Source organism: Orycteropus afer, unplaced genomic scaffold (assembly GCF_000298275.1).
Source record: "Orycteropus afer afer isolate SDZICR_OR568_19922 unplaced genomic scaffold, OryAfe1.0 scaffold00662, whole genome shotgun sequence".
NCBI lineage: Eukaryota > Metazoa > Chordata > Mammalia > Tubulidentata > Orycteropodidae > Orycteropus > Orycteropus afer.
Window position 1 is genome coordinate 851,871 of NW_006922249.1, and position 19,698 is coordinate 871,568.

At 37.0% G+C, this 19,698-nt stretch overlaps 1 protein-coding gene across 1 annotated transcript in view; it reads left to right on the forward strand.

The window, feature by feature from the left end:
* STAU2 (staufen double-stranded RNA binding protein 2) overlaps positions 1–19,698 on the forward strand; it is a 395,353-nt gene that overhangs the window by 208,438 nt on the left and 167,217 nt on the right. Inside the window, exon 10 of the mRNA XM_042783101.1 lies at positions 438–745. Coding sequence (XP_042639035.1) covers positions 438–745 — 308 coding nt within the window. The remainder of the gene's footprint in view (positions 1–437; positions 746–19,698) is intronic.

Below are 19,698 nucleotides of genomic sequence, written 5' to 3' on the forward strand. Positions count from 1 at the left end.
GACACTTGGATTGATCCAGCTTGTTTTACCTACTGTGGCTCAGTTGCTGCCTGTGTTGAGAGTTTTGTGTCTCTTCACAAAAACATAAAACATTAAATTGCAGAGTGAACACACTGCATATTTCCCATCCTCTCAAGACCCCATTGAGCTTCCACACATCACCTTTTCTTCTCCTTCCATAGCTTCCTTTCTAAACACAGAGTCCACTGAAATCTGTTTGTGGCTTTATTTAAACTTTGGATTTTAGGGATGTTGAAGTGTATATTATTCTCCTCTAAGTAGAAGTTGCAGTTGCCTCTGCAGGTATGAAGAAGACATCTGACAGTGTTTCTCATTGCTTTGTTATGACACCAAGTGAAATCATTAATGATGCTGTAACATGTTTCTATTTCACTTATTTTAAGTATACTAATAATATTCCTTCATTTTATTTATAGCTCCAAAAGGAATTCTTCATTTGTCTCCTGATGTTTATCAAGAGATGGAAGCCAGCCGCCACAAAGTAATCTCTGGCACTACTCTAGGCTATTTGTCACCCAAAGATATGAACCAACCTTCAAGCTCTTTCTTCAGTATATCTCCCACATCGAATAGTTCCGCTACAATTGCAAGGGAACTCCTTATGAATGGAACATCTCCTACAGCTGAAGCCATAGGTTTAAAAGGAAGTTCTCCTACTCCCCCTTGTTCTCCAGTACAACCTTCAAAACAACTGGAATATTTAGCAAGGATTCAAGGCTTTCAGGTATGAATCAAAAGCAAAAACAAAAACAAAAAACAACATAACCATTAGTCCAGATCCTTCATTTCTGTCCATCAGAAGGCTCATTCTTGCCTTCTGTTTTGGGCTACATGCCATTTGCATTGTAAATTATTAGGAGCACAGAGGACAGAAAGATGGAGCCATGCACATGCCACATTTTCTCTTACCTTCAGTCTATCTAGTAGTTCTTTGCTATCTAACTCTGACTCTTCACTTTTTCCCTTTTCTCTCTTTCTCAGACATTTTTCATTCTCTCTTCTGTGCTGGTTGTTTTCATTGGTTACATCACTCTTTTCCACAAACAAAGATTCTGCCTTCAGATATTTGGTATTAGTGTTTAGCACTCCGTTGTCCCTCATTTCACATTAAGGTTGAGTTTTTCTAATGCTTATTATATTTCCATAGCTGTTTTGAATTTTCCATTCCATTGTCAGTAAAGATTCAGGTGCAGTGTTAAGGTACACCATCCTAGAGGTCTGACACCTCAGGAGTTAAATGAATATGGCATTAGGGCAGTAATGGAATGCTTTCTACTTATTTGAGGCACAAAAACATTGATTGCCTTTACTGGATCATGTTTTGGACTGTCTAGGGTAGCACCTGCCTCAGATGATACCAACAATTCTATTTCACTGCACAATCTAAAACTACCATTTAACTTGTTGTGTACGAATTTGGGGACGGGAAATTTTTTTTATATTTATTCTTTGTTCCCTTTTCAGAAAAAGAAAAACAGTCCTTTATGGATAGATCAGAGCTTTTCAAAGAATTGTTAACTCTAGGAAGGGGAAATACCTGTGTCCAGATTTCTTAGTTGCCTTGAAAATCATGTACTGAACTGTAATTATGCTAACCTGACCGACTGGACAGCAGCGTGCGGGTGTGGTGTACTGCTCCCTCAAATTTCACTGTTTTCATCCTCGTTTCCATCTTAGTCTTGTTCCTTAAGACCAAAAACTGTAATTTCCTTTAGAAATGCTCTAGAAGATCTGTATTATGTAGAATGATCATGTATTTATAAAAATGTTACGAGTTTAGATTTTAAATGAGAAGGAAAATCATGTCTTTTGGGGGTACTTTGCATGTTTTTCTGTTCCTTCACAGAAACCTTCCAGTTCTTTCATCTCCATTGCCAGGTAGTCATTAGTGTTCTTAATTGGACTATTAACATAAAATTAAAGAATCTGTTAAAGATTATTGGCTCTGTCATCTGAAATTTTAAACAGTTACAGTTTTAGAATTTGTTTTTGTTGTTGACCTTAAGAATTTTAATAAATCACTGTTTGAAAATGAGATCTTGATTCATATAGATGAAGTACTAGAGAAAAAGTGAAACAATTTTTAGTTATTATAATCTCCATAAGATGAACTAGAAATAAATCATGATGAAAAGAAATTCACTATTTATTCACACATCTAGTCATTTAGAAATGTGAGAGTAACACTGCATTTTTATAGAAACAAAGCACAAATTGCATTCAAGCTCCGAATTAATTCTTGTTTAGAGATGTAATTTTGCTGCTGCCAGAAGAACTACATACTTTATTTGTTAGTTCTTGGCAATGACAACAATTATAAGTTTAAAATATCTTGACTTCAGCCAAAATGTAGAGTCTGCTTCCCCATTATCAGGCTGACTGCTTAGACCTTTTCTTAAAGCTTATGCAGAGATAATATACTGTTATTTATAGAAAAATTAAACATTTCCAAGTTTGTGTACTGTGATTTTACATACTAATGAATATAAGCAGATGGTTTTAAAACATTACTGTGCTTCTTTGGTCAAATGAGTTTAGTATTAATCTGAATATTGTGTCGCTAATGCATAGCAACCCGCAGCTGGGCAGTGAACAGAATCCCTGTGGGAAATGCCTAGTGTCCTGTCAGGCGCAGCGCTCAGTGTCATCACAGTGTCACAGTAGAATGTTCCTTGTGGCTAAGAATTTTAAAGCCTATTTCTTTATGAGTAACTTTTTCAGGTATGTTTGCCTGGTAGAAGAACATTATAGATTGTTTCCATTTCTTAACTTGTTTTAACCAGACTAGAGTTTAGAAAACTATAGGACCAGCTTATTAAGGACTACATTCTATTTTGTTATTTTTATTTCTGGAATTTAAAAACAATAAATTCTTTTTCTGTGTTTCTAGGTTAGTGTTTTTTGGTTTTGTTACTGTATTCTGAACAGATAGTATTGCTTATTGAATGTTGTGTAAACCCTTCGTTGGACCTCCATGCCCATTGAAATTCGATTGATGCATACCAGAGCCATTGTATGTGACAGCTATATTGTATTACAAAGTAAAAATACATGAGTGCATTGAAAACGAAGTTGTTTTAACTTTTAAATTTTTTTCATTATCCAATATTTTAATGGAAATTTATAAATTGAAAAAAGAGCCTATTTTCTCACCAGAATGTAGTGTTAAGCTCACGTCCTTTTGTTTAAATCTACAAAACAATTAAAATTATTATTAATAAAGCTGACTTCGCAGAGCAGGATGTGACTGAAAGCTTGCAGTAACTCTTTGGTCTTTGCTGGACTCAACTAAAGTATTTCTCATACAGAAGCATACCTTTTGGAGCTTTGTCATTAATGAGTAGTTGTTTCTTCAAAGTTTCATTGAGTACATTTTGATTATCTTTTCTAAACATGGTTATTGATTGTTTTATTATTTTGTAGGAAAAAGAAGTTTTATGTCTATAGTTATGTGAACCCCAGACTTTGACACAGGCAGTATGTTTGTCATTTCTATACATTTCAAAACAACTCATATGAAATTATAATTATACCATAGTATTTCAGAGTGTTTTCTCATATAACTTGATACTGTTCAATTAGAATATGAAAATATTTCAAAAATTTTAAGCTTTTTGGGAAAATTATTATTATGGAAAAGACGTTCTTGAAATGCTGTGCATTTCAGCAAAATAGAGACTTTGTTTTGTTATGTTGTAGTTTACATTATTCTAAGTTTTTACATCTTTTAGTATGTTTTCCGTGCTAATTACATTAGAAATCATTTGTGTAATTAAATATAAGCAGTTCCTTTGTTTAAATTAGTCATTTGAAAAGTGCTTAGATTGGGAATGAAAATGAATTATTTTAGTAAAGTATTCTTTCCAGATAGATTTCGTTTTAATTTGTTATCTGTGCTTATCCTGTGATCATCATCCATTGTAAAACCTTCAAAGTAAAATATTTTAAACTAGGATTTTTTTCCTCCTCACATAAAGGTAGAAAGAAGCACTTAGTTGGTATCTTAGTTTAACCACAATTTTGTTTATTTTGCAAAATCAAGGAGTGTTTTATAGAGGGGTTTTCATTACTGTGAGGTTTAAATGTTGATAACATTTGCAGCAAGATGAAAATGTCAGTTGAAGCCTTTGAAATGTCTCCTTAAATTAAAAGCTTTCTTTTCAAGTATAATTCAGAGTAAATACATTTTAACTGATATGTCTCCTTTTGTGAAGTTAATATGATTAGCCACCTTCTTTTATAATTGCAGGCTTCTTTTAAGTATTTTTAAGACTGTGCCCTCAGTATAGATTACCTTGAGATTTTCTTTTGTGCGAGCTGGCTTCCCTGAGAATCTAAGAAAATCAGTCTTTTCTAATCTTTCATATGTTGTCTAAATCTCCTATTTTGTCATCCATGTATTTATATCACAGTGGGTATTGACCACAGTTGTTTTTGAAGAATGAGGTATAGATTTTTTAAAAGGCCAATATTAGTGAAAATTTATAGATTTCTGTTAAGAGAATGGAGGAAAAAAATCAGGTATATTCATACATACCTCCACTTAGAAACATGTGGGTATTTCCTTGTTTTATTATTATTATTTTCTCCTTGAAATAACTTACTATGTCACTTCTGGGCCCAGATTTTCATCTATGTACTATTAGAAAAAGGTAGTGGAAAGTGATGAGAAATTAGAGTAAAATGAATAAAGAGCATTTGTGCATTTGACTTGAGGTCAGTAGATAATGCTCTTATGTGCAGTCACAGGTTTCCTCTGCTATCTGAAAGTAGGGCATGCCTTTCATAAACAGAAATGGTGTAGAGTGAAGAAGCAATTCTTCACCCATTAAATTCTATGGGACTACTTTTTGAGCATTCTCAGACCCAAAAAATGCCAAATAACCAAATCATACCAAATAACACAGAAAATCTAAAATTACATTAACATGTAGCATTTACAGACACTGTTCAAAGCTATGGCTGCTTGATACTGAGTGTTGCTACTGGGGAAGGAGCTTGGAAACGTCATTCTCGTTTCTCAGGGTGCATGCTGCCACTTTAAAGCCTGTCTGCAAAACAGATGTTGAATGCTATTCATCTATTTTCATAAAAGCAAAAATCCTGTTTTGAATTCTTTCAGTTACAGGTACTAACGTAGATTTTTCCTAAGCGTGAAGAAGCATAAAGTGAACTTTTGAAAAGCAGAGGATACTTGTACTCCTTAAAAATGCCTTCTGGATTTGACCGCTACCATTTTCCAAAGACCTGGAAGGATTGGGCTGATATTTGATCTCTCCTAAAAGCCCAGCCTTTCTTCCAAAAAAAAAAAAAAACAAACCAAACTCACTGCCATCAAGTCGATTCTGACTCATAGAGTGTTTGCTTTCCAAGGTGGTAAATCTTTACGAAAGTAGACTACTCCGTCTTCCTTCTGCAGAGCGGTGGGTTAGTTTGAACCACCAACCTTGTGGTTACCAGTCATATGTCTTAGATACCACACCACCAGAGTTTCTTTCAACCTTTTATAGTGGCCTGAAAAGCCAGGTTTCTTAAGACAGGTGGTCCAAATTCATGCAGACCTATTTTCTCTGTTATCTTTAGATCTTGGTATGCTAGCCAAACTCCCAAGAGCATACAGACTATGTGTCACATAACTGTATTTCCATGAAAGCTAGTGCGATTACAGAATAACGCCTTTTGTTGAGATTCCAAACTCTATGGAGAAAAATATATACACTGTGACGAGTAAAAGTAATACAGGTAAGAATCAAGCAGGCCTTGAGTAAAACAGTCCGTTATTACTGCATAAACTATTTGGAACTGACCCCACCCTAAAACACTGCAGTATATATAATCACAGGGACTCGCACAACAAAGACACTCCTGTTCAACCCTGATGTGCCAGGGCATACATAGTAAAACACATTAAAAAAAAAAAGATGTAATATGCAGACACACAGAGTAGTTCTACCAATGTGTATTTTCTGTGGCTTGAAAGTGAACCACGATGGCACTGAAAAATGATTGTCATTATGTGTTCTTCCTCAAGTAGAAATATCTGTCGCTTTTTTTTGTTGGTACCAGAAGAGATTTCAAGTCAACATGAGAATTCTGCTGTTTGGAATTACTTCAAAATCAAGTCTTTGAAAAGAAATATATTTTTCATCCAGAGGTAGATTGTATTTCTTTTTGCTAAGAAACTTTGACAGTGAAATGATTTTTACTTAAAGACATAGATTGATTGTAGTACCCATCAGGTGCCCTCAGATGATGCTGACGGCTAAAGACAGATATAGATAAAGAGACTTTTTCACAAATGGCAGTGGCTGAGAGTTCATGTGCATTGTTCTTTTCTCATTCAGGATAGTCTTGAGAAAGAAAACAGCATGTGGAATATGGCATGTAAAGGATTTCTGCATGCTGAAAAAGAAAACAAACCAGGGGGCCACTTCACCTGGGAGATGTGTGTCAAGCAGAGGAAGGAAACTGACATTTATTGGCTGGATCATTATGTGTCAGTGATTGAAGGAGGCATTACATGCAGGGTTTCATGAAAAAAAGGCAAAGTGCCTAAAAATTTTTCCTTAAAATTTTTTGTTACTTAATTCAAACTGTTATGTAAGGCTTGAACACTGATCCGTGTAAGTAGTACTAGTTTGGGGTGGTGGTCTTTTTTAGTCTTCTGGATATTGGTTTGGTTTAGTAAAACTATCATTATTATTATTATTTTTTTAAGTATATACTTTTGTATTTTATATCATTAGTAAAAATAGATATTTCCTGTATTCACCTTTAATTCTGCCCTCCATGGTATACACAACTGAGTCTGAGTCATTTAAGAATTCTGATTCTTTCGAGCCAGAAGAGACTTTGGGTTTTATTCTAAGATAAAATTTTATTATGTAAATGTATATTTTAGGGGCTGCATAAGTCAAACATGTTAGTAATGTGTTTTACTCATTTCCTCATATGGAATTGTTAGCTGATTTTAAACACTGACAGATTTTTTTAAATTTTATTTTATTTAGATATGGGTGAAGATTTACAGAGCAAAATCACTCTCGATACAGCAGTTCACATATACTTTGTCTCATGTCATTGACCACAATTTACCACAATGCAACAGCTCCCCTCCAATTTCCTCCCCAAGGTACCACTTCCCAGTGTCCATCCCTCCATACTCTCCTGCCCCCTAAGCTATCTCCCTGTGCATAAGGTGCCCTTCTTTCTCCCATGATTGTTCTCTCAAGGGCATGTGTCCACTTGAGGTAAATGTTCAACTCACATACCTGTACTTTGCTTGGCTGGAAACCACAGGTGTGGTCTCAATTCCAGACCTGAAGGGTAGCTAGGGGCCATAGTCTCAGTGGTTCCACCAGGCTCTATTGGACCAGCAAACCTGGTCCCAACCATTCCCCCCCTTTTTTTTTTTTTTTCCCTCCAAATGATTTTGAGTTTTGTTTCACATTTTTCTCCCTCTCTATCCAGGATCTCCTACATCCCTTCCAAGTGGATGACAGTGGTAGCTGGGCACCATCTAGTTCTTCTGGTCTCATACTTGTATAGGTTGCAGATCGGATGGTGTACCAGTCGTGGGGACTGATTGTTTCCATTAATTTTGGTTTTCTGCTTTCTTCTTTGCTCTTGACGAGGAGAGACCCATCGTTACATCTAGATGGCAGCTTGCTAGCTTTTAAGATCCCAGTCACTACTCACGAAAGTAGGAGGTGGAACAATGTTTTGTATAGTATGTTATGCCAATTGAGTTTGATGTCCCCTGTGACCATGGTCCCAGGCCCTCAGGATCAACTACTCAGTCACTGTGGGTAACTGGCTGTGACCAAGCAGTGACCATAAGCTAGCCCCTTGCACTGACAGATTTTTATGTTCTGTTAAATTTTGCCATGATATAATCATATCAAAAAAGTAACTTAACTGTCAAAGGAAATGAAATGGATGTTTGACAGTCATAAAAAAATGTTTTTATCTGTAGTATTTTTTTTTTAAGACAGAATTTTAGAATCAAGCCCTAAAATCAAGTCCTATTTGAGAAAAAAAGATTAACAGTTTGAGAAACTCTTAAGGGAACTGTAGTAAGTACATTAGGAGCCCTGGTGGCACAGTGATTAGTTGCTTGGCTGCTAACCAAAAAGCTGGCAGCTTGAACCCACCAGCTGCTCTGTGGAAGAAAGATGGAGTAGTGTGCTTCCGTAAAGATTGACAGCCTTGGAAAACCTATGGGGCAGTTGTGCTCTGCCTTATAGAGTCACTTTAGGTAGCAATCAACTTGATGGCAATGAGTTTGGAGTTTGGAAGTTAGTACTTAAGAACAGTCTTCAGTAATTTCAGCATGTATATGAAGAATTGGGTGGATGTGAAGTTAATTTGGCTATACAGTGTTATCTCATTGAGCGGATAAATTCAGTTGAAGAATGGGAAATGGAATATTTGTTTACTCTGGGTGAATATTTATTACCTAAAAATGCTTGAGAGCATGCTAAGCATGCGGCACAGGTGAAGTTAGGGTCAGGTTGGGACAGACAGGTAAATAAAACCAGTATATAAAAGATTAATTACCACCACAAGCTAGTCCCATTTCCAGGGGTCAGTGTGGGTAGCAATGTCAAAAATCATGAATGTGAATGAATAATTCTAACTGAAAAGTTCATGGCATTGAAATGGGTATTTAAAAAGTCCATAGAATTTTAAAGCAGGTAAGAAGAAAAGGAATTGCAGGAAGAAGCAGCAAAGTACCGAGGACGTGAAAGGGCCTGGTGTTTTAGAAAACAACTAGATAGTGTGCCACCTGGAAGGGAAGCTGAAACGATGTGTGTGTTTTCCATAGAGTTTGAATTTTAGCCATTAGGCAAATTGGGGCTACTAACTTATTTTTAAAAGCTTAGTGGTATGATTGGTTTTGTATTTCAGAAAGGTAACTCTGGAGGTGGTGTGAAGGATGAATTAGACAAAAAAAGAAAGAGAGAAAGAGACAGACTGTTGTTAGAAGGACCATTAGGAATGGTTTTACAAGAATTCTGAAGAGAAGTAACAGAGTTGAAATATGGCAGTTAGTGACATGGAGCAGTGAGAGCTAGGCACTAAGGTATAATTGCCTAAGGAACAGTTGAAAGAATTAAATGATGTCTTGTGCTGACTTCTGTGAGGACGCTTTCGTTAGTCTGAGCAGGGTAAAAGTTAGATTGATGGCAGTGGAGAAAAATAGAGTATTTGAAGACTAAATATTTCAAGAATTTTGAGAGTGAAGTAAAGCAGAGTTACTATGAATATGAACTGTAATAATGGGGAAGGTTTTAAGTATAGATGAGAGGAATAAACTTGAGATTAATAGAGTCCATTTTAAATATTTTGAATTTGAGTTGCCTGTGGGCATTCAAATGGAGTTGTCCAATATGCAATTATAAATGGGTCCAGTGATCAGCATGTGTGAATAGTATATATAGATGTGAGAGTCAACAGGATATAGGCATAATTGAAGCTGTAGCAGTACATGAAATTGATCAGGGAAAGTGTACAAAGGCCTAGGAGAGATTTTCCAATGAGTAGTAACATGTAAAGGACTCACTTGTTCATTCATTCATTTAGTTTTTATTTTTAGAGCACTTAACATGTGCCAAATACATTTTTTTTACTGGGACACAGCATGAATGGGACCATCAAAGTTTTTGCACTCATGGAGCTACTGTTAGAGTGGGAGTGTGTGTGTGGGTGAGAACATGATTGGGTGTAGGGGAAGATGAACAAACAATCACATTAAAACAAATAAAATAATAGGTGTTAAATGTGTTGAAGTATAAAGCCCCTCAGGTAAGACTTTCTTGACAACTAATTATGGGATCAAATACTATTAATTTTGGGAAGTGTGAGCAGTGACTTAGTGTCTCCAACTTTTGAAGTAGATAACTACCATATTTTAAATGTTTTAATCAACCTACTGAAGTACTAATTTGCATAAAATAAAATATATCCATTAATTGTAAAGTTTCATGAATTTTAAAACTATATACAACTATTTAAGTATCACGACATTCAAGATTATAATTCCATCACTGCAAAAAGTTCACTTGGACCTCTTTGCAGCCAGTTTTTCTCAGCTCTCTTGGCACCTAACAACCACTGATAATCTTTTCTGTCACTAAAAATTAGTTTTGCTTTTTCAAGAATAAAATATAGTGGAATCATACAGTATGAATAGTTTTGTGTCTGGCCTCGTCACTAAGCGTAATGGTTTTGGGATTCACCATGTGTATGTATAGCCTGCTAGTAGTTGGTTCATTTTTGTTGTTAAGTCCTAGTCCATTGTATGCATATATACCACAAATTGTTTATCAGTTTAACTGTTAAACATCTGGGTTATTTTCAGTTGGCAGCTATTATGAATAAAGCTGCTTAAGAACTTTCATGTACAAGATTTTTGTAGACCTATGTTTCCAGTTCTTTTAGAAAAATATCTTGGAGTGGAATTACTGGATCATATGGTAAGTGTATTTATAATTGTGTAAGAACTTTTTATAATCTTTTTCAATATGTTATATCATATTATGTTCCTACCAGCAAAGGATAAGTGTTTTATACAATGACCAGTCCTCTTTATGTTAGCTCTTCTAGTGAAGGTGCAGTGGTGTCCCATTAATATTTCAATTTATATTTCTGTGATGACAATATTTACTTCTTTTCATGTGCTTATTAACCCTATCTATTGTGCTCATTAGTATATCTTTTGTAAAGCGTTTAAATTATTTGCCCAGATTTTAATTGGGTTGCTTTCTTCTTACTGAGTTATGAGAATTCTGTATAGTCTGGATATTAGTTCTGTGAACTGCAAATATCATCTTTGTTACTTGTGTTTTCATTATCTTAATGATGTCTTTTAAGGAGCAGATGAAATTCAGTTTTGTTAAAAGTCATTTTTCCCCCTGTGGTTTGTGCTTTTTTGGTCTTACATAAGAAATCTTTGACTACCTCAAGGTTACAAAGATTTTCTTTTGTGTTTTCTTTTAGCCATTTTATAGTTTCAGCTTTTATACTTAAGACCAAAATTTATTTAAGTTTTCTGTTTTGTGTATGGTGTGAGGTAAGGGTTGAAGTTAATTTTTACCTCATAAGGTAACCAGCAGTTGTTTCAGCACCATATATATAATGGCTGCTATCAAGGCGTTCTCTTTATCTTTGGTTTTTACCTGTGCTGAGTCCAGGAGTGTTTTTAATTCTGTTTGCAATTCATTTAGTCTCTTAAAATTACGAGATAATATTTTTCATCAGTTTTGGAAGGTTTGGCTACTATTTTTTCAAATACCTTTTTTGCTATCCCTCTCTCCTTTCCTTTTCCTTTTGGGACTTCATTTGCCATATTGTTAGGCCTCATTATACTGTCCCTCAAGTCTCTGAGGTTTTAATTTTCAGTTTTTTGGATTATGTATTTTCTGTTGATCTGACTTTAAGTTTACTGATTCTTATGTCTTCTTCACTTTGCTGCTGAGCCCATATAGTAAAACTTTTAAGTTCACTTATTGTTTTTTCCACATCTAACATTTCCATTTGGTTCTTTCTATTTTCTGTTTCTCTGTTGAGATTTTGTATCTGTCTAGTAATTAAGACCTTAATTAATTAATTCCTTTAATCCTTTGAATATCTTTATAACTGTGTTGGAACTTTTGACAGCTAAATCCAACATCCGGTCACATTAGGAGTCGGTTTTGGTTGACTGCCTTATTTATGAGTGTAAGTCACATTTTTCTGTTTTTGCATGTCTCTAATTTTATTTGAAAGACAGGCATTGTGGATAATATGTTGTAGCAATTCTGGGTTATGTTATCTCCTTCTGAGGATTTTTGTTTGTTTGTTTTTGTCTAACAATCAACTAGGTTACCTGCACTAAGACTGTAGACTTTGTCTCTCCCATGGTATGTTGCAGCTGATAGCTCTGCTCAATTCTTGAAGCTTTCAGCTGCTGCTTTTTCTCTTGTAGTCTCTTATGTTTTGTATAATACAGCTGTAAGCCAATGATTTGGGGTGACATTTATACACAGATTTTGGAACCCATCCTCTTTTCATTCTCTCTTTTCCTAAATTTTCAACTGTTCTGCGAGCCTCATTGCACTGATACTTCAAGCCAGTAAAGCTTCAGCATTCTGCCACTTTAACTGTGTGCAGGAAAAAAAAAAAGAGAGAGAGACTTTCAAAACTCAACTGATTTCCTTTATAGTTTCTGCCTGCCTTTATACCAGACCCTCTAGAGTTTTCCCTGTGCATGCAAAGTTTAGCACTCAGCCAGGGGTTGGATACAGTTTACATACAAATTTTGTTTAATAAGTTACGCAATTCCATGACTTACAGGATTTCGTCCCTAAATTTTTTGTCTGTTGTTGTTATGTGCCATCGAGTCGGAGCCGACCCATAGCGACCCCTCCTTGGGTTTCCGAGGCAGTATGACTACGGAAGTAGATTGCCCCATCTTCCTTCTGAGGAGTGACTGATGGGTTTGAACCGCCAGCCTTCTGGTTAGCAGTTAAGTGCCGTAGGCACTATGCTAACAGAGCTCCTCAATTTTTTGTCTGGTTCTATGAATTATTGGTAGAGTGTTGTTGTTATGTGCCATCAAGTTGTCTCCGACTCATAGCAGCCTTACATACAACAGAACGAAACACTGGCTGGTCCGTTGCCTTATGATCTCTACTATACCTGAGCCCATTGCTGCAGCCACCATGTCAATCCATCTTGTTGAGGGCCTTCCCCTCTTTCGTTGACCCTCCACTTTACCAAGCATGACATCCTGCTCCAGAGAATGGTCCCTTCTGACAACATGACCAAAGTAGGTGAGACGAAGTCTGGCCATTCTCACTTCCAAGGAGTATTCCGGCTGCACTTCTTCCAGGACAGGTTTGTAGTTCTCCAGCAGTCCACGGTACTTTCAGCATTCTTTGCCAACACCACAACTGATAGAGTGTTTATAAGATATTCAACTGTTACTTAATTGTCTATTTTTCCCTTTAATTTTGTTAATTTTTCCTCTAGTATTCTCAAGGACTGTGAGCTCTGGTGGTGTAGTGCCTAAGGCACTTGACTGCTGACCAGAAGGCTGGTGATTAAAACCCACCAGCCACTCTTCGGAAGGAAGGTTGGGCAATGTACTTCCGTAGCGATACCACCTTGGAAACCCAATGAGGGTTGGATCCAGCTCCACAGCAGTGTGTTTGATTTGGTCAAGAAGTACGCATACCTTTATAATTACTATGCCTTCCATATATATCATCTGACTTTTTTACCATTATCTTTCCTATGGTAATACCCTTTATCTTGACATCTCTTTTATCTGATATTAATATAATCAGTTTAGCCCTCTTATAGGTACTGTTTACATAATATATCTTTTTCGTCTTACCTGTGTATGTTTAAAATGTACTTTTTGTAGGCAACACTTGGTTGGGTCTTGCTCTTTTATCCAGTCTGATAATCCCTGCCTTTTTTTTTTTCTTTGATTTAAGAAAGATATTTTACTGTGTCTTTCATATACAAAAGCTGATTAACAATGATAAAACACTACTTTTCCACAGGTGTACAAAAAGAAATATAATGGAATTACATTCAACAATGAAGCTTAAAGTTCACTCTAGGTAATAGTTGCATTAACATTCACATACACAAGCACAGAGTAAGTATATTTCAGGAGTCTTATATTAGCATACAGCATACATATAGGGAGATTGAGCTCAGGTAACATCAGAGGTGTTAGTAAGATTAGCAATTCAGAGTGTTAGAGAAAAGGACAACCAAACCAAAGAGAAGGTGTAGGCTAGCACACCAAGACAAGTCACAGAATTAGAGGACTGAAAAGTCTGCTCACTGTATGTGTGAGAAAACAATATTTTTCTTCCATTTCTGGGTCTTGAAATAGTTGGTTGGAGAAAGTTGTGTATTCAAAGTGCACATAATTATTTCTTAGAAAAGAGAGAGAGAGAGATTCTTTTATTTAGTAATTAATTCATGCAAGAGGGAGCCCCAGAGTGACCTGAAAGAGTAAAGCTGTGATTGGCAGGTGGCCGGTAATACTCAGATGTCTCAGGCAATTCTCTTACAGCACTTCTGTAGCAGCAGTGATCATTTAAATGGCTGTAGACGGATTTCTTTTTCTGAGGGGAGCTTAGGGGAATCGTATTCATCTTATTTCTCTTTAAAGATTTATAGCTATAGATTTTCTCTTTTTAAAATAAATCTATCAAACAATAAACAGCATAAAGTGAGGTGCTGGGGTTTTCTTTTTTTCTTTTGCTTTTGCATATGTGTTGTTGGAAAACGATTTGGCCTTTTCATAAACATTGTGTGCAGAGTTTTTAATAAAGTGAGCACAAGGACACATATAGGAAACACATCAGATCTGCTCTGTTCTCCTGGTTGGCCCCCTGTTAAACACTGAAATATTGGCTTGTAGATGTAACGCAGGGTGCAGGATGACGCCACTGCCAACAGGCTGAAGCTTAAAGCCTTGTCAGTGGGGACAGTTTTGTCTGCTAGAGGGTGACCACCACCTTTTGAATTTTAAGACTGAGGAAGTCTGGTCCCTTTTAATTTTCACATTTCCTCTTCAGATGGGTAACTCCCACTGATTATTTGCCTTTGTTTCCCAGCCCTTCTTGCACCAATTGGTCAATCTGACCCATGCCAGCTGATTGATAACTGGCACTCATAACTCCGGTGGCCACACCTACCCAGTGGCCACAAACACAAGCTGCTCAATCTCAAAACCTTTCAGCCTGCCCTGCAAGTGTCATCAAGACAGGATCCCCGGAGCACAGGGCAGAGAGTCCAGCCTTTCACTGGCAGGGCTGAGACCCCTCTCCCTTGCAGCGGAGGAGAAAGGAAACCTGGGTCTGCTTTTTAAGTTCTGAAAATAAGCCAGAGTGGAGAGAAAAGAGTTAACACCAGACTTAGTAAAGCGTTCAAGACAAAAACTTGTTAAATGCGATCTAGACAGACATAGGGAACTTTCTGCAGATTTCTGAGGTCGAAAAGAAAGGGCTCATGTCGACAGGAGAAAGAGTAGGGAGTTACTACATGGGAGAGATTTGCCATTATTACAAAAACTGGCAAAGTGGCTTGTTTCCATTAGATGACCTCACTGGTCACTGTTGTCAGTCGTGCTGTTCCCTTTCTCTTTTTTCTCCTGGATCTTGTTACCCTTCTTCTTTTTCTTGGTCTCTTCCTTTTTGCCAAAGGTTATGAAGTCACTTTTGTCCATTTGACTGTTAGTAGGCTCCTGCTGGATGGAGATGATTACAGGAGATCCTGGGATAATGAATTTGTCTGGCAACTCACCGGCGCCAGATTGCTTGGGGTTGCCGGGTCCATATTTAAAGGTCCAGCTCTTGCTGTTGACACCAGTCCCCACAGGAGGGGACACCTCTCCTGCCTCTGGTTCTGGTGTTGCACTGGATACTGTTGGCCACTGTTGATTGGGCCCTCCTGGACCAGCCCGTAGAATGCCAGCCTCCTCCAGATGCACAGAGCTGTGCATTCCTGCTCTCAGGGAGGCAGAGTAACGCCAGTCAGGGTTGGGCTGTCAGGATGTGGCAGAATGATCCTCGTTTGAATCCTGATGCTCGCCAACATCTGCAGCTACAGGACAGGGCAGAAGGCTGGGGCTGAAGGCCATGAACTAATCCCTGCCTTTCAATTGGAGTGTTTTGTGCAATTATATTTAGTGTAATTATTGATATAGTTGGATTGAGGGCTACCATTTTAATTTTTGTTTTTGCTGACTTACACTTTTTTTTTCTCTAAGTAATATTTTACTGTGTTTTCGGTAAAGGTTTACAGAGCAATTTAGGTTCTCATTCAACAATTTTCTATACACATTGTTTAGTGACATTGATTACATTCTTCATAATGTGTAAACATTCTCATTTCCAACCTGATTGTTTTGTTTCCATTAATCTAGTTTTCCTGCCCCTTACTATCTTTTGTTTTAAAATAATTGTTGACCATGCTGTCTTAGCTTTTTACAATCTACTTAGATTTTTTTCCCAAACCAAATGTACCACACATTTATTAGTTACTCAGTCTCTTAATACAGAAGTATAAATAGAAAGGAAGAAACTAGAAGTTGCCAAGTATATGTTCAATTGATCAGATCATGGTTAAATTTCAAAGTTTATATGGTAGAATGCTAGTGAACCTTGGTAAATATGTGTGCCATTACAGGTGTGACTCCTTATAGACCCAGCTTCATTCTTGTCCAGTGTTTCTTTTTAGAGTTGTACCTGATTTAATGATCAATTTTCATTTGAATATATTAGGAAATGGGCCAATTCTGCTTTTGTCTCTTGACCAGGAATCTCTTGATCATGAAAGTCTTATGAGAAGACATATGAGAATAGAAGGTGGTCTTAATCAACACAATGGCAGAGAAAAGGAGAGAGAACTTTTCTTAAATATTTTACCGTTTCATATAAACTGTGATAATTTCAAAGTGAGATAGGTCCACTCCCCCCACCTCCATCCTTAGTAATTACCACAAGTATTGCAAGTACATAGATGATAATCTCCACAATACAGTGTAATATATTTTGCTTGAAACATTCATATGTATTGTAAAGACATTAAAATGAAAATAGTACTTTTATATATACCCACTAGTTTACCAGTTCTGGTATGCTTCATTTCTTTTTGAAGATCTTAGTTTTCACCTGGTACCATTTACATTCAGCCTGAAAAAACTTCTGCTATCATTTCTTTTCTTTTCTTTCTTTCTTTTTTTAATTTTTATTGTGATTAGGGTAAAAGTTTACAGAGCAAATTCGTTTTCCATACAGCAGTTCATACACATTTTGTTTCATGACATTGACTGCAATTCCCTACAGTGTAACAGCTCTCTTTCCACTTCTTCCATGTAGTTACGTCTTCCCTGTGTCCTTCCCTCCCATGCACTCTTGACCCTCGAGCTGTCTCCCCATGCAAACACTGCCCTTCTGTTCACCCACGATTGATCGCTCCAGGTAGTGTATCTACCTGATGTAAATGTTTACCCCATATGCCTGTCTGTTATTTGGCTGGAAGCCATAGGAGTGATTCCAGTTCCAGACCTGAAGGGTAACTCAAACCAAAACTCACTGCCATGGAGTTGGATCCAACTCATAGTGACCCCTCCTTGGGTTTCCAAGGCGGTATCACTTCGGAAATAGATTGCCCAACCTTCCTTCCAAGGAGTGGCTGGTGGGTTTGAACTGCCAGCCTTCTGGTTAGCTGGATTGCTGGGTCAAATGGTATCACCAAATCCAGCTTTCTAAGGAATCACCATACTGCTTTCCACAGTGGTTGTATGAGAGTCCCACCAGCAGTGTGTAAGAGTCCCAATCTGTCTACATGGCCACCAGCATTTTTTATTTTCTGTCTCGTTGAACCTTGCCATCAGTGCTGGGGTGAGATGCTATCTCATTGTTATTTTGATTTGCATCTTTCTGATGGCCAGTGATCGTGAGCACCTCTTCATGTATTTGCTGGCCACCTGAATATCCTCATTGGTGAAGTGTCTATTCATGTTTTCTGCCCATTTTTCAATTGGATTGTTAATTCCTTTGCTGTTGAGGCATTGGAGTTTTCTATAAATCTTAGAGATAAGTCCCTTGCCAGATATGTAATTATCGAGAAGTATTAATTTGTTGCTGTCATTTTTGTTAAGTGCTTTTTTGTGGTGTTGATTTATTTGTTCTATATAATTTTCTGTGCTGAGCTTGTTTTGTTTATGAATTGTGTTATCACTTCCTTCATTGCTATCATTTTAGCATTTGCTAAATATTTGTTCTGGTCCTCTTTTATATTTTGATATGAAGGTTTATCATTTTTCTTTGAGGTTACCCTGTGATTTATAATTTTCTTTCCAAGTTTAGAGCAGTTCCTTCTATCTTGTAGTTGACTTGGCTTCCCTACCATTTAGAAGTTCTGTAACTGCACCATTTTTTTCACTCTTTTTGGTTTGTAGTTGTCCTCATTTGTCAATTGATGTCTCTGGTTCCCTGTTTACAATCTTGTAGGTTTATTTACTTTGGATACTTCCATAGCTGGGTTGATTTCTGGGTTATATCATCATGTGTGTTAATGGTCAGTTGTTGTTGGCTGTTGTTGGTTCTCTGTCCAAAGGACTCCCTTTAGCATCTCTTGTAAGGTTGGTCTGGTTTTAACAGGTTCCCTTAATTTCTGCTTATCTGGAAATGTCCTAATTTCACCATCATATTTGAGAGACAATTTTGTTGGGTACATAATTCTTGGTTGGAAATCTTTCTCTTTCAGAGCTTTATATATTACCATCCCATTATCTTCTCACCTGCATGGTTTCTGCTGAGAAATCCAAGCTTAGTCTTATTGGTTGCCCCTTGTAGGTAACTTTTAATTTTTCCCGTGCTACTTTCAGGATTCTTTTTCTGTCTTTGGTTTTGGTGAGTTTGATGATGATATATCTTGGTGATTTTCTTTTGGGTCTATCCTATTTGGGGTTCATTGGACTTCTTGAGTGGATATATTCTCATCTTTAATCATACCAGGAAAATTCTCTTCCAATGAATCTTTGACAATTTTTTTCTGTGGTTTTATTTGTCTCTTCCTGTTCTGGAATTCCATTTACACATAGCTTATTCCTTTTGATGGTACCCCACATGATCCTTACGTTTTCTTCATTTTGTTTTGATCTTTTTTCTGATTGATCCCTTTCCAAAGAAGTATTGAGGTATTTGCCTTCAATCTCCCTAATTCTGTCTTCCATTGATTCAGTTCTGCTCCTTTGCCTGTTCAGTGTTTTATGTATTTCTGAAAATTCAGTAGTAATCTTCTGGATTTCTGTGTGTAGATTTTGAATCATTTCTAATTTTTCATTTGTCATTTTGTTCTTGTATTATCTTTCAAAATTGTTCTAGGATCTTCTCTGTGTTTTCCTCAACTTTGTCATTGTTTTCCTAGATCTATCTTGCAATTCATTGAAGGTACCTAAGTATAATTCGTTTGAATTCCTTATCAGAGAGTTTCAATTCTGTGTCTTCCTCGGGGATGTGTGTTGGGTCAGTATCCTGGTCCTTTGTTTCTCCTGCTTTATCTTGCTTCTTTGTGTGAACTGTAATTCTCTGTTGTCTCTGGTTTAATTGGTGATTCTCTGTTGGAGTGATTTGCCCATGATTTTTCTTTGTTTTGTTTGTATGTTATGTATGGAAGCAGGGTACTGTGCTGTGCTCCTCTATTCACTAGGTGACAGCACTTACACACTCACCACCTGACACCTTTTCGGTTGTCAGCCTCTTGTGTGTCCCTGCCATCCCTGGTAAACGGAGCCTATTCTTAGGTCCCTGGAATCCAAATGAGAATACTGTCACTTTAAAATCCAAAATGGATGCACCCTTGGTCACTTTAAGTATCCAAAATGGCCACTGCTTGTAAACAATGAAAATTGCTGCACCCTCTGGACAGCCGAAAGTCCACAGCTCAGGTTGTCTCCCTCCTTGCTGTTCCCTTTTCTAGTCATAGACCACCAGCACATTCGTCCCTGCAGCCCTTGGCGACCATGGCTGATCTCTTTAGGTCAATTCTCAGTTCCCAACACCACTTGGAAATATTTAGGCTGTTGGTCCTGTCAGAGTAGCTGTCTCTGTACTCACTGTTCTCGTTCAGGTTTTTCCACTGTTATTGTTGTTATGTGCC